This window comes from Triturus cristatus, chromosome 7 (genome assembly GCF_964204655.1).
Source record: "Triturus cristatus chromosome 7, aTriCri1.1, whole genome shotgun sequence".
NCBI classification, from domain to species: Eukaryota; Metazoa; Chordata; class Amphibia; order Caudata; family Salamandridae; genus Triturus; species Triturus cristatus.
The window spans coordinates 598848116-598863400 of record NC_140590.1 but is presented as its reverse complement, the minus strand read 5'-3'; the positions used below and the strand labels follow the sequence as shown (position 1 = coordinate 598863400).

Genomic DNA, 15285 nt, shown 5'->3' with positions numbered 1-15285 from the left:
ATCTCACTTGATTCAAATTGCGTTAGATTTTTTTAAATGGTGCGTCATCTCACCTGATTTAAATTGTGTTTCTACTTTTTAAAATAGCGCTGATGTGTTTTCTTCCGTAATCTAATTGTCAAACAATGTTTGTTTCACCTAACTTTTGACGCCTGGTCAGACAGCCCCCAAACAAATAAATGTATATGACTACTGTGTTGCATATGCTCAAGACTGAAAGCTAAGTTGCAAATTTAGCTCACTATATTTTTATTTCTCAATAAGGATGTGTGATATATTTCCCTTTCAACAGATAGGAGAATAACACATGTTATGACACAGATTAATGTAAATTGATAATGTAAAGGAAGAGTAAAAGAAGCAATTACACCTACTCAAAGTAAAGCAAAGAAACATGGCATATTCAACTACAGCTCTTAGGGACCGAAGACGAAACTTTACCTTTCTCATATAGTATTTCTCATCATGTAAAGCAAAGGAGCACATCACTAATGCTGCTCAGACTTTTAGAGAAGAATGAGGTAGCCCTTGTTTACTCATGTAATCTGCTTTCTAGGCCAGCTCCTGAAGACTGTATTCCAAATAAGACTGCATACCTTTGGATTTCATTATCTGGCGAATTCCTTGTGCAGGAAGCTGGCCTAGGAAAAGGACAATCTGATTCAGAACCCTACTGTACAAAAGGAAGCTCCCAGGACATAGGTGTTAGTTCCAGGTTATAATTAGGCATTACTGAAACAACCTAATGTATATGTGATGGCAAACAGCATGCATCATAAAACAGCAGCTCCGAGTTTCAATATCTATATACTTTTTCAATCTATCATTACCATCCGATTACGAAGAATAATAAAAAACTTTACCTAGAAATTTAAATGGACTAAATGAAGCCTACCTTAAGTTTATTTATTTCTCGTAAAGCTTCACTTCTTTCCCTTCTTAGAGTCTCAATCTCGTCTGGTTCTTTTGTATCATTGTTATGAACCTACAATTAGAAGAATAAAGGAAAACCTTTATTAGTACAATTGTGAAACTCTACATCTTGAGGATATTTTTTTCCAACCAACTTCATAATTTCATACTCTAGCAAACATATCTATTACCAGAATAGGCTTTTTTTTTTTTTTTTAAACATACTTTTGTTGATTTTCAGCAAATATACAGTCAATTCTGCGAGCCTTGAAAGGATCCAAGGAGGTAATCAGCATGTAGTACAAAAGATACAATAACGACCTGATTGTGAAGTCTTCGCCATCCCCCTACAAGAAGCCCATAACAGAGCCCAGTCCGTCTGCATGCATGATCAAGCCCGATGATGCAAACCAATAAAAAAACAACCCCTCCAACCCCCTCCCTCCCTTCCCACTTCCGAAACACCCCCAACGAAGACCCCCCCACCCTGCCCACCCACCCAACCAGGTCGCCGGTCACTAAGATAGTCAGGAAGATAAACAAAACTCCTGCACCGCCCAACAGACCCGCCACCTCACAGCGCGCAGTCTTTAGTGGATCAGGGACACAGGGGGAAATTTCCATACCATGGTCACAGGGATTCCATCACGCACTGTACTCCCGCAGGCGGGAGGGGTTGCTCAAGAGACCCGTGCCCCGTCTCTCTTGTCAAGTGAGTCCTCGTCTTCTACAGTCGGGTGCTTGACCAACTCCAGGAGTGCCACCCATGCCCAGGCCATTGCCACTGATTTCTCACTCCCATTACGCTGTTCCATACATAACCTATAGTTCCCTTCGCTTTCCGCCCATCTCTCCAGGTCTCTATTCCAGCGCGCCAGACTGGGCCCCTGCCTTGCCTTCCAGTGGGAAGGAATTTCTCGCTAAGCCAGGAATAACCCTAAATCAATGAACTTGCTGGTGACCTTCGTCTTGGCAGTGTGTGGAAACCAGTGTAACAGGCAAACCCCCCGTGTCACGGCTAACTCCCTCTCCGTCACAGTCATCAAAGCAGACGTCACCTCCCTCCAAAAGCCTCCCACATGAGGATAATCCCAGAACATATGGAGAAAACTCGCCCCTTCCTGGTAATAATGGGGACAGGTGGCCGACACCCCAAAATATTCAGTAATTTTACCAGGTGTGAGGTAGGCCCTACGAAAAACATAGAATTGGATGAGCTGAAAGCGCGTATTCCGAGAACATTTCCACGGCCGCTCAGCAATCGCCTCCCAGGGCTTGTCTGCAATGGGTTCTCCCAGATCCGCCTCCCACTTAAGTCCCAACGCCGTCAGGGGTTGACGCAGATCCCGTGTGATCCGTCGGTAGAGGCAGGTCACTGCTTTAAAGGTGCCCACCGCCATCACTACATATTGACAAGCAAGAGACGTGTCTGGCTCCAGCAATCCCTTTCGCCAGTGCTTTCTAATAGCCGCTGTCAGGGCCGCATGCAAGAGGAAGTCCCCCTCGGGAGATCATGTCGCTCTCGAAGATCATTAAAAGGGAGACGGTTACCATCCTCGTATAGGTCACCTATTGCCGAAACTCCCACCTCTTCCCAGGTCTATTACCAGAATAGGCATGACTTGCAATGACTTGTCCTCTGACAGTCTTATAGTAGGTAGCATTGAAGGGTTTTATATGAGAGAGAGAGGAGAGAGGAGAGAGGAGAGAGGAGAGAGGAGAGAGGAGAGAGGAGAGAGGAGAGAGGAGAGAGGAGAGAGGAGAGAGGAGAGAGGAGAGAGGAGAGAGGAGAGAGGAGAGAGGAGAGAGGAGAGAGGAGAGAGGAGAGAGGAGAGAGGAGAGAGGAGAGAGGAGAGAGGAGAGAGGAGAGAGGAGAGAGGAGAGAGGAGAGAGGAGAGAGGAGAGAGGAGAGAGGAGAGAGGAGAGAGAGGAGAGAGGAGAGAGGAGAGAGGAGAGAGGGGAGAGGGGAGAGGGGAGAGGGGAGAGGGGAGAGGGGAGAGGGGAGAGGGGAGAGGGGAGAGGGGAGAGGGGAGAGGGGAGAGGGGAGAGAGGAGAGAGGAGAGGGGAGAGAGAGAGAGAGAGAGAGGGAGAGAGGGGGAGAGAGAGAGCGAGAGAGGGAGAGAGAGAGAGAGATATATACATATATATATATATATATATATACATATGTATATATATATATATATATATATATATATATATATATATATATATATATATATATGGTTAGCCATGTGAGATAAGTTAGAGCCGTAGATCAAGTGTGTTTCGTTGCAAGATGGTCCTATTCCAATATAATATTAGAACAGATTCTAAACTTAAAGTAGGCATACCTCTGGACATAAACCTTTATGAGAAGGCACTTAGTGCAGTGGTGTTTAGCAGTCCAAGAAGATTAAATCAAAGCCAGGTGTTACTTAAGGATCAACTGTTTGTTCAAAGGAAAAACACTCTGAATGGCGGGATGTATGTGGAGCATCAGTTCTTAAGAAAGATTTAATAAGAGGAAGAAACAGGACACAATACACACAGACGTTACTAAACACAAAGGCATGCACACATGTACATAGCAAACAGTTCGATTCTGCAGAGTATTCACAAAGGATGACCAATCAATTTTACTCATGTGAAATATTTAGAAACATGAAGTGCAAAGGTGGGAAGTGAGTATTAAGAATTTGTTGGTATTCCCAAACTTTTCTCTGCCATAATCATGCCCTGGAAATGATCAGAGATTCAGTCCACAGAACACCCACACAGTAGATCGTTGATTTTCACAAATCTTTTTTCGACATAATTATGACCTGGAAAGGGTCAGAGATGTTTTAAATGACTCAAAAGAGGACCGAGCACCTCCAAAATTGGTGGAGTGGGAAAAGAGGGGGATGGGTTAGCCACACTTAAAAACATTTTCTAAAAAAAAATGCTATTGCAAAATGTAATGGCTTTTCCCTTCTGCAACTGTACCTACTTCACATGGGGGTACAATTTTCAACACAGATTTATCTAGGCATAATAAAAATGTGTATTCACAAAAGCGATCAAGGCATGTTGCAGGTTTCCAGGCATGCCTTTGTGAAGTTCCTGAAGTCATACATCAGCACAGATGTTCCATATTTACTAAATCTCTTCAGAATCTGGCCGAGATAGAATATCTGTGTGGGTTTATTGGTACATTTGACTCTAGGTCTCATGGGATGTTTTTGGTACATTACAGATTCTGCAGTAACCAGCTATCATTTCCATTCATGTAGTTTTTTTCGACTCTCTGATTGGTCATTAGGTTATTGAGGGATCTAAAAATATATTTTAAATTATATTTGGATAAATGGACTGCTTACACCAATTAACAGGGTTTAGATATTTCTTCAAGGGCTATTATAATACCTTAGTCTACAGTTTCATTTTCTTTCCATTTCATATTTGTAGTTCATGAAATTGTTCTTTCCCACTCCAAATTGCTTGCTCAAATCTCCTTTCCCTCAGGCAACTCGCTCCAACGACTCACCACAAACATTTGAGTTAGTTTTATTTGATTTCTTCCCCGTAAAATGTAGTTTAAAAAATTCGGATATAACCTTTTGATCAACAGGGTCTCAAATCCCCTCCTTGTCACTTGAGATGTTTCAGGAAGAGTAGGAATAGAGTTTGTTTAGATCCTGTTTTGGCCTTTCAAGCTCTTTAAGTTTCTTTCTTCTATTTAAGTATTTGATGCCTAACCACCTGGGATATACAGAGGCCGGTGACCTCCCTCCAAGTGCCCAGTGCCCATCAAGTCCCCTTCAAGTGTTGAATGCTGGTTACAGCGGGCAATGGTATTTCTATGATGTGTCAGTGCTATCTAGCACAACAAACAATTTTGATAGCCTATTTATGTTCTCTCTTTCCAAAAGGAAGCTGTATGCTCTTAACACGTCTGCACTTGGTACATTACCTACATATCCCACTTCTTGTTCTTCTTTCAGAATGCACCTGGGTTAATGGATCCTTCAGCACATTTATATCTCTAGGTGTAAGATTACATAACTTGAACGCCATGGCAGGAGCCAGGGATTGAAAGCTCCTTCCTTGATGCAGGCATCAGAGTGTTGGCCACTCTGCACTGGAGGTCTGATTTCCCTTTATGTCTCATTTGAACAGTTAAGAGGTTGATGTATCTCAGATGTATCTCAGAAGGCACCTATGGGTTGAAAATGAAAAAAAGGTCTATTTGGGACACTGTCATGTCACTTTGCCCCATTGTGCTGACTGGATCTGTAATGCAACTGTTGCAGATTCCTTTTCTCCCTAAGCACAGTTGCTGTCCCAATTACTAATTGAGTTTATGGGATCAGGGATACTCACTTCATCTCGGATCTGCGCAGACGAGGTCACCCTGCTACGCAGCCCCGACAGACAATGCCCCAGGAAAGCCAACTGGTTCACCATCGCTTTCCAAAAAGCCAGACGCACCTGCAGACGCCTGGAGAAGAATTGGAGAAACACCAAGACCACCGAAAACCACACCACCTAAAAGGACTCCATGACGGACTACCACAACCAGATCAGAGCCACCAAGAGGAACTTTATCCACAACAAAATCCTGGCCAACTCCACCAACTCCAAGGAACTTTTCAGTGTCATTCAAGAATTCACCAACCCACGCAGCGAAGCCACAGACATCACTCCATCCCAAGACCTCTGCGACAAGCTTGGAACCTATTTCCACCTCAAGATCAAAAGCCTCTATGACAACTTCATCGACCATCCACCAGGTGCCACAAACGGCCCTCCGCCCCAAAGAAGCACCAGTCAGCCCACCATCTCCAACTGGACACCGATCACGGCCGAAGATACCACCTCAACCATGAAAGGCATCCACTCGGGGCCCCCACTGACCCCTGCCCCATCACATCTACCACAGAGCCGTGGCTTCCATCGCACCCGAACTACAACGCACCATCAACACCACCTTCTAAACAGGCATCTTCCCAGATGACTGGAAGCGCGAAGAAGTCAGACCTCTGCTCAAGAAGTCCACAGCTGACCCCACCGACCTCAAGAACTATTGGCCCATCTCGCTACTCTCCTTCGCAGTTAAAGTTGCAGAGAAAACAGTCAATAGCAAACTGACAAGGTTCATTGAAGAGAATGCCGTCTTCGACCCATGCCAATCCAGACTTCGAAGCAACCACAGCACAGAGACCGCTCAACTCACCACCACAGATGACATCCACACCCTCCTGGACCAAGGCCACTCTGCAGCCCTCATCTTACTCGACCTATCAGTGGCCTTCGACACCGTCTCCCACCGCTCACTAGTCGCCAGACTACATGACGCAGGCATACAAGTTACAGGCCTGGACGGGATCTGATCATTCCTCACCGGAAGAAGCCAAAGGATCAGACTCCCACCCATCCTCTCTGACCCCACGAAAATCACCTGCGGAGTGCCACAGGGTTCATTCCTGAGCCCCACCCTCTTCAACATCTACATGGCCCCCCTCGCAGCCATCGTCTGACAAAACGGACTCAACATCGTATCCTACCCCGACGACGCCCAGCTCATCCTCTCCCTCACCAAAGACCCCACCAATGCCAAACTTAACTTCCAGAAAGGAATGCAAGACGTCGCAGTTTGGATGACCAACAGCTGCCTGAAGCTCAACACCTGGATGACCAACAGCTGCCTGAAGCTCAACACCGAGAAAACAGAAGTCCTCGTCCTCGGTACCACCCCTTCTGCATGGGACAGCACCTGGTGGCCGACCGCCCTTGGAAGCCCACCTACCCCCTCAGACCACGCTAAGAACCTCGGCTTCGTACTAGACTCATCACGCACCATGAACCGACAGGCCAGCGCCGTCACCTCCAGCTGCTTCAACACCCTACGCAAGACCTTCAAGTGGATCACCCCCCCCCCGAGTCAAGGAAGACAGTCACCCATGCACTCATCACCAGCAGACTGGAATATGGAAATGCACTCTACGCCAGCATCAACAAGTCCCTTCTCCGCAATCTCCAGACAATACAGAACACCGCCACGAGACTCGTCCTCGGCATCCCCCGGCACAAACACACCAGTCAATACCTACGAAGTCTCCACTGGCTCCCTGTGGAGAAAACAGTCACTTTCAAAATCCTCACTCATGCCTACAAATGCCTACACAACAATGGACCCAAATACCTCAACGACAGAATCAACTTCCACGTACCCAAAAGAAACGTCCGATCTTCCAACCTTGCACTGGCCGAAACCCTGTGCATCCACAGAGCCAGAGCAGGCAGAAGATACTTCTCTAACATTGCAGCCAAGACCTGGAACGAACTACCGGCAGACATCAGATGCGCCCCCTCCCTGAAAACCTTCAGGAAGACCCTCAAGACCTGGCTCTTCGGCTAAAGAGATCTGCGGAACCCCCCCTCCCTCAACGCCTTGAGACCCTCACGGGTGAGAAGCGTGCTTACAATTCCCTGATTAACTGATTGATTGATTGTTTAAGATTACAAGTGTAAGTCATACAATATAAAACAGATTATAAAAACACATGAATAAAACATATACAATTAGTGTCATACCATAAGGTTATTTTTCTTAAAAACTGTTACTAAACCAGCCGTACACTGCTCTAAGTTGAGTGACACTCCTCTTTGAATAAGGTGTAAAAATAAACTTGATGAAAAATTGCAAGTGCTTCCCAGTACTTACAATAGTGCAAAAAAGTCCTTAAGGTGTGAGCAGCTAAATATGAAAAACGCTTACATCACGATTAAAAACTAACAATACATCTACTTTCAGAGATCTGTCTGATGAAAACATCTGTTTTAATATAGGATTTTAAAAATGCAAGACTTGCTGCTTGTGCAAATAGCCCATAAAGTGCTAAAGCAGGGACATGAAGAATAGACATTAATCCATCTAAGGCCAGGAATTAAAGTTAAGTTAATATAATGTATAACCTCCGGCACCAAGATCCATTGGTGGAAATGTACAAGTGACACATGGATTAGATGCTATATAAAAGTAAGGTGAAGATGCAGTACCTCACGAGTCTGAAGTAGTAGGATTAACTTGATGGCAGGCACAGTTTCCCCTTCTATATTCCACAGTTGATTGCATCTAGCACAGTTTCAAGCTCAACATTTAATGAAAAAAGTAAAAGGTTTCAAAACTTGGTAACACGTTGCTAGTTTGTCACACATGTGTGCAACATTGCAATCCCAGTACTTCTTTTTTACTAACCACACACTCGTTGAGGACATACTCTCAGGGTTGGACCAGAACTTGTCGTACTTTGCTCTTCGGAACCGCGTAGGGGACAGGGCCTTACCCCTGTCTATCTTGGTATTAGCGAACCGCGAATGGTAAATGCGGCACGTACGAGTGCTTTGCGTGTCGTTCTAGTTACGAACGCACTGTGTACACGTATTCTGCTCAACTATGCGGGTTCCATTTTGGAAGCAGTGGCCATCTTGTCATTGCCCTCACATAGGCTATGATGGAGTTAATACGGGCCTCACAGTACATGGGCTTTCCCTCTGACTTCTCTGTGACCTGGGCAGCTGGCTCTGCTGCCCCGGGTCAAACCGGTCTCACGAGCTCCCCTTCCTCTCTCCACCTGTGATTCGTATCAGGGCTTGACCCGTCATAAAACCCTTTCATTCTACACAATCCCCCGGCTAATCTCTTCTACACCTGCTTGTTCTTGCTTTATTACTTGTTTCCCAAAACAGGAGATGCTCATGTTTATTGGGGGGTCTATTTACTTCAAACATGGGATCTGAACCTTCCTGTGTAAATCATTGTGGGCTGGCCGAACTGGAATGTGGGATGGTCATCATGACTCTGCTTTTTCGTTTGAAATGTATGCCTTTATATGACCATATCATAAACCAAGGAATGTATGCCTGGAGCATGATATTTTGTACTTAAGGAGAAGTCCGTTCCTATGATTTGCAGCAGTCTCCTGAGAACATACACGCTGGTGTACTTCTAGGATACCTGTCATTGGTCTGCAGCCAATAAACGATTCTTTGACTTCACCCAGAAGACTCTGTGTTTCTGTAGGTCCGGAACAGGGTGAAACCCCGAAGTCATAGGGTGTGTGCCCCTGCACCGGTGGGACTAAAATACCCAGTACTTCAGTTTGGCGCCCAACGTGGGGCCGATTTCAGCGGTACCAGTCCAAGCCAGAGGTTCGTGAGGAGCTTCGTGTGGAAATTCCGGAGGAAGGCCGCCACTTCATCGACCCCTGCATGTCGACGTGGTCCGAAAGTCTTTTCTGCGAGGTTCTCCGCGTCCCGACGGCTACGAAGGACTGCTGCCCTGATTAATCGACCTGTTTTGGACCCTTGACGAGTTTGAGAGAGCGAAACAACCGAGAGAGTCTTCTGGTGACGTCATCGATCAGCAATATTCAGTTAAGTATAAGTGGAGCGTCTCCCTTTTGTTTTGGTATCCCTCGGGATCGTTTGGTTTGATTTGGTAATTGGTGATTTGGTGTTTGCAAACCCCAAAGCCAGAGGATTCGTGTATTCACGAGAATATCGTAATCGATAATCCTTTGACGTTTGGATCTAGACTAGTGAGCGAAGATGCCTGGTTCTAGACTATTTGGTAGATTATTCTGTTTGGGTTGTGGAAAAGATTTCCAGCTAGAGGAATCATGTCCGGTTCCTCCGGTTGGAACTCCAACTTATGAGCTCTATGTGAAACATGGCGTAGGCCCCATTGCATATAACGAAGTGTGGATCCACTACACCAGGAAAGACGGTGTTTTAAAATGGCCCCAAAATGGTAGTTTCGATACCGATATTCTAGATAATCTGGAAATTAAACTGTTTAAGAAGAAAGCCCGGCCGGCGATGTTTGACTCTTTCCGCTTATGGCGAAAAGAAGCCAAACAGAAGGAAATTAAGCTAGCGAAAAAGAATAAGAGAGAGAGAGGTATGTCAGTAATGCAAGCAGCTATACAATTTAAAGACAATGAAGAGGAGCAAATGAATGAGCAAACGCACAGGCAGCGTAAGTTAGGGATTGACAAATGTTACCCAGCTTTGCCATATTCTAAGCAGGATGAGTCAGAAGAAAAGGAGAAAGATCCCTTGATGTCACATTTGTTGAGTTCGCCACCTCCGTACGCTCAAACTGCTACGGCGCCTCCCCAGCTTGTAAATATGCCACCTCCAGTGCATATACTGCAAGCCCTGCCGCAACCGCCAGTTGCTTTGCAACCAGTTCCTATTCCTGTAGCGCAGTCCTCTCAAGCGCCTCCAGTAGTGCTTCCAACTGCCCCCGCACTTCCTGCGACTTTGCCTAATCCAGTAACTGCCTCCCTTCACACTCTTCCTTCCACCACTCCAGTACCTGTCTCTACATCCTCTTTTCTTCCCTCTGTTTTTCCCCCTGTTCTCGCCTCAGCTTCCCCTTCAGCACGACAGCGTTTAGCTAATGTGGTTACTACATTAATGTCGCCTCTCTTTGGGTCATCTGGTGCAACTCCTGGTGTACAGCGTAAGCAGTTGCGCAGCCAATTGCCTAACCCCGATGAGAAAAGGGTAATAGATCACATGGCGCGTAGATGGATCGTTTTTCCTTCACTGTATGATGTGGAATCGGTTGTTAACACTTTCCATCAATGGGATGCCCCGAAACAGAGATATGTATTTGAGAAAATGTGTGAAATTCTCTGTGAAGAATTGGAGGATAGTGGTAGAAATCCGAACCCGCAGGAATTGTGTAGAGTGAGGTGCGATTTTGGAACTGGTATAATTGTGGACCGCGAAGTAGATAAAGCAGTTGCGATTGTACTGTCCTTAAGGAATGACGATTGCCAACAGTCATTGTTTGAACAAGAGGTCCTTGTAGGGAATAAGGCAAAAGCGCGACAATACCCTATGAGAGAAGTTCCCCCGGTGTGGAAGGAAGCAGTTGCAGCTGTCGGCAATAACCCCGCTGTGCCAGCGCATTTCCAACGTGTTTGGGTGCACGTTCCGTGGAAGTGCTCTGAGGTGTTAGCACTTAAGCAGACATTGCCTGATCCCCGTAAAAACCCAGCAGGTTATTATAAAGAGTTGTCACAGACGGCAGGGTCATGCATTATGAATCTGGCCGACATAGACATGTTGTTCGGTAATGTTGTTCCACAGCCTCTATGGGGATCAATTCGTAATGTAGATCACAATGCAGAACTAGGGGATACATGGGCTAACATTGTTGCCGCTGATGCTAGACAAACGGGTGGTGCGAAACCAGAACCTTTAGTAGCTGAATTGCCTGGTAGAATCATCACGTATATGAAGACAATAATGCCTGCGATGCGCGTAAATTGGGACAAGTTATCTGCGTGCAAGCAAAAGAAAGATGAGACAGTGTCAGACTTCTTTACTAGGTTTGAGGAAACGTTTATTGACCACAGTGGGCAAGATATGAGTACTGAGGGTGGACAACGGTTGTTTGTGGATAAGTTTGTGCAGAATCTACTCCCTGACCTGTGTAAAAAGTTGAAAGATTCAGAGAGTTCTTGGGCTGTTTCCTCTTCAGCGCAAATACTGGCTACTGCACAGTATTATGAAAACAGAGATAAAGACGAGAAAGATAGGACGGAGAAGAAAACGAAGGAACTAAAGACGAAGGTCCTTCTACAGCAAGCCTATCCACCACGTGGCGGTGGTAATAATTATAGACAACCCCAAGGTGTCTATCACCAACCCCAACAATTTCAGACAAACCAGAAAATGAATGGGTATTATCAACCACGTGTCCCTGTAGGTCCCAACCAATGTTCATACTGTAAAGAGGAAGGTCATTTTAAATATAGTTGTCCTAAATTAATGCAACGGAATGGTAATACGTATGGCGCAAGAGGTAGAGGTGGTCAGCAAGCTCCTAGAGGCAGAGGGCGTGGAAGTGTTCCCCAAAACGCGCGTCCTCTTCCGCCCCAAAGCGCAATTAATAGTTTTGATCAGCAAGCTAACGCGACTGGTAATACGGCACAGTATTACAATAATGATTATTATGCAGAAGATGGCGATGCAGAAAATAATGGTTACTAGGACAGCCATAGACAGAGAGAGGGAGTTGTTTCAGTGCCAGTGGATCAGAGTGGACCGTATGTTGAGGTGACTACAGCAAATGTAACGGAGCCTTTTCTGCTAGACACTGGTGCTGCAAAGAGTTCAATTATGCATTCAAAACTCCCTGGCGCACCTTTGTCTGGCGATATAAATGTTTCAGTAGGTTTTTCTGGCGCCCCAGTTAGGAACCCGATTTCCAGTCCCATGTCACTTTCTGTTGGACCTTGCGAGCTGAAAGCGCCCCTGATCCTGACAACAGGTTGTGGTGAGAATTTGCTGGGATTAGATTTGTTGAAAAGATTGCACGCTACACTGTATTGTTCTCCTTCAGGAGTACAACTTACATTAGGCAAGAAAGTGGTTTCCCCAATGTATTTGTCTAAAAACACGATGCCACCTGAATTGTCATCCCTTCCGGATGCCCTTTGGGCTACTGGTCCCAATGATGTGGGCCTCTTGGAAATACCACCATATGTGGTGACTCTAAAGGCTAATGTCAGACTGCCACGTATTCCCCAGTACAAGATCTCTAATGAAGGGCAGAAAGCATTGTTACACATTGTCAGCGACTTGATTAATAAGGGTGTGATTGAAGAGACAAGAGGCAACGTTTGCAATAGCCCGATTTTACCTGTTTTAAAACGAACGGACCCTTCACAGCCACCTGTTTACAGATTTGTGATTGATCTTAGAGAGGTTAATAAGATTGTCGTGCCTCAGTTTCCGGTTGTCCCCGATATAACTGCCTTGTTAACGATGATTCCAGCCTCTGCTGCATGGTTTTCAGTGATCGATTTAAAGAATGCTTTCTTTAGTATCCCAATTGCAGAAGAGAGCAGAGACATTTTTGGTTTTAGTCTGGGAGGCCGAAGCTTCCGCTTCAAACGCGCTCCCCAGGGCTACTGCGAGAGTCCATCCATATATAGTCAAGCTCTGAAAGCGCAGCTTGATGCACTTGTTTTACCTAGTGGCGCTATCCTGATCCAGTACGTGGACGATTTACTGATCGCCGCGGATACTGAGAAGATCTGTAAAGAAGCCACATTGTCACTGTTGCGCCATTTATCAGCTTACCATCACAAAGTGTCTCTCTCTAAGCTGCAATATTGTCGACAAGAGGTGACCTACTTAGGTCATCTCTTATCGAAGGAGGGAAGGAAACTGACCCCAGAGAGAATTCAAGCCATTGCACAGTTGAGTGTGCCAAAGACACAGAGAGAAGTGCGTGCTTTCTTGGGTATTACCTCATACTGTAGGCATTGGATCCCAAGTTTTTCCTTATTGGCAAAACCTTTGTTAGCCTTAACATGCAAAGACACACCGAATCCTATCCCATGGTCTGAAGAGTGCCAGAAAAGTTTTGTGGAATTGCGCAATGCGTTGTGTTCAGCTCCTGTGTTGGGCACTCCCGACTACAGTAAGCCTTTTACATTGTATGTTCACGAGAAAGATGGATGTGCGTTGTCAGTGTTAACACAGCCTTTTGGCGACAGACCGCGCCCATGCGCATATTTTTCATCCACCTTGGACCCTGTAGCGAGGGCATTGCCAAGCTGTCTGAGAGCGACAGCTGCTGCAGCGATGTCTATCCGACAATCTGCTGGTCTGGTAATGGACAACACATTGATCGTTATGGTTCCACACGCTGTAGACACATTATTGAATAGAACCAAGACACAACACCTGACTAGTGCGCGATTATCAGGGTATGAACTCACACTGTTAGCGAATCACGTTCACATAAAAAGATGCAATACGCTGAATCCAGCCACATTATTGCCGATTCCAGCAGACTCAGATGAGATTGAGCAACATGACTGTCTGTTCAGAACAGAAGAAGAGACGAAAGGGAGAGTAGATCTCAAAGATACTCCCCTGACTGAATGTGATGGCACTTTATGGGTAGATGGGTCCTGTTCCAAGCTCCCTAATGGTGACACGACTGCTGCATATGCTATCACGACTTTACACACGGTCGTGGAAACTGCACGAGTGCCACATAATTCGGCCCAAGCAGCAGAATTAATTGCCCTCACGAGAGCATGCGTGCTGTCTGAAGGAATGAGAGTGAACATATACACAGATAGCCAATACGCCTTTGGCGTGGCTCATAATTTTGGGCGATTGTGGAAAGAGCGTGGGTTCCTGACGTCGCATGGAGCTAAAATTCAGAATGGCAAGTTGGTGAATGATCTCCTTGAGTCACTGACCCTACCTTTACAAGTTGCGATCATGAAATGCAGTGCGCACAAGAAAGTCACCGATGATGTTGGACGTGGGAATGCGTTTGCTGATGAGACCGCGAGAGAAACCGCACAGAATGTGAGGACTAGAATGTATGTTGCAGGCCCCGCAAGATGGGTTAATGATGTGGGAATGTGTGAGAACACAATAGAGAGTGTGAAGTCGCTTCAGGCTGAAGCTACAGAAGAAGAGTTAAGCAAGTGGAGAGAGAGTATGGGTAAGTTGGATGAGAATGGTTGTTGGATTGACCTGACAGAACGTGGGCGATGGTTGTTGCCTGATGCATATGTGCTTCCAGTGGTTACTATGGCGCATGGAATGGCACATATCAGTACGAAAGGTATCTGTAAGTTGTTGGCTCCAGTATGGCAGAATGTTGGGATTCCCAAGTGTGCAGAGAATGTGGTCAAGAATTGTATGGTATGCTTGAAGTACAACCCTGGTAGGGGAACCCCAACTCCGGCCGGTCACTTTGCACCCCCATCATGTCCATTCGAAGTCTTGCAGCTGGACTTTATTCACATGGAAAGGTGCCACAACCTGAAATATGTATTGGTGGTTGTTTGTGCTTTCTCCAAATGGGTAGAGGCTTATCCTCTGAAAGATAACACTGCCCTATCCACAGCCAAAGCCCTTGTGAAGGAGTTTTTCCCCAGGTTTGGGATGCCGAGAATGGTATGGTGTGATAACGGGAGTGAGTTTGTGGGTAAAGTGATGAAGAATGTATGTGAAGGTTTAGGCATAAGGCAGAAATTTCACGCTGCAAATCACCCCCAATCAGCTGGACTGGTTGAACGTTACAATGGAGCCTTAAAGCTTAAGTTGGCCAAAATTCAGGCGAGCACTGGTCTTAAATGGCCTGACGCTCTGCCCCTAGCACTCTTGTCCACCAGAATGACGATACACTCACGAGTGGGACTTAGTCCTTATGAAGTAGTCTTTGGCCGCCCGGCCAACGTATGGGGTGTGCCAAGGCCTACGAAGTTCAGTGAGATAGAGCATCCAGTACTGCTCGATTACCTGTATGATTTGACTGTTAAACTGCGTGTTTTGCACCAACAGGTACATGATACT

At 45.9% G+C, this 15285-nt stretch overlaps 1 protein-coding gene across 3 annotated transcripts in view; it reads right to left on the bottom strand.

Moving 5' to 3' along the window:
- The window catches only part of STXBP4 (syntaxin binding protein 4), a 686902-nt gene that overhangs the window by 378260 nt on the left and 293357 nt on the right, over positions 1-15285 (bottom strand). For all 3 annotated transcript variants that reach the window (XM_085617160.1, XM_085617162.1, XM_085617161.1), the window contains exon 10: positions 896-985. In XM_085617160.1, the coding sequence (XP_085473286.1) occupies positions 896-985 (90 nt within the window). The remainder of the gene's footprint in view (positions 1-895; positions 986-15285) is intronic.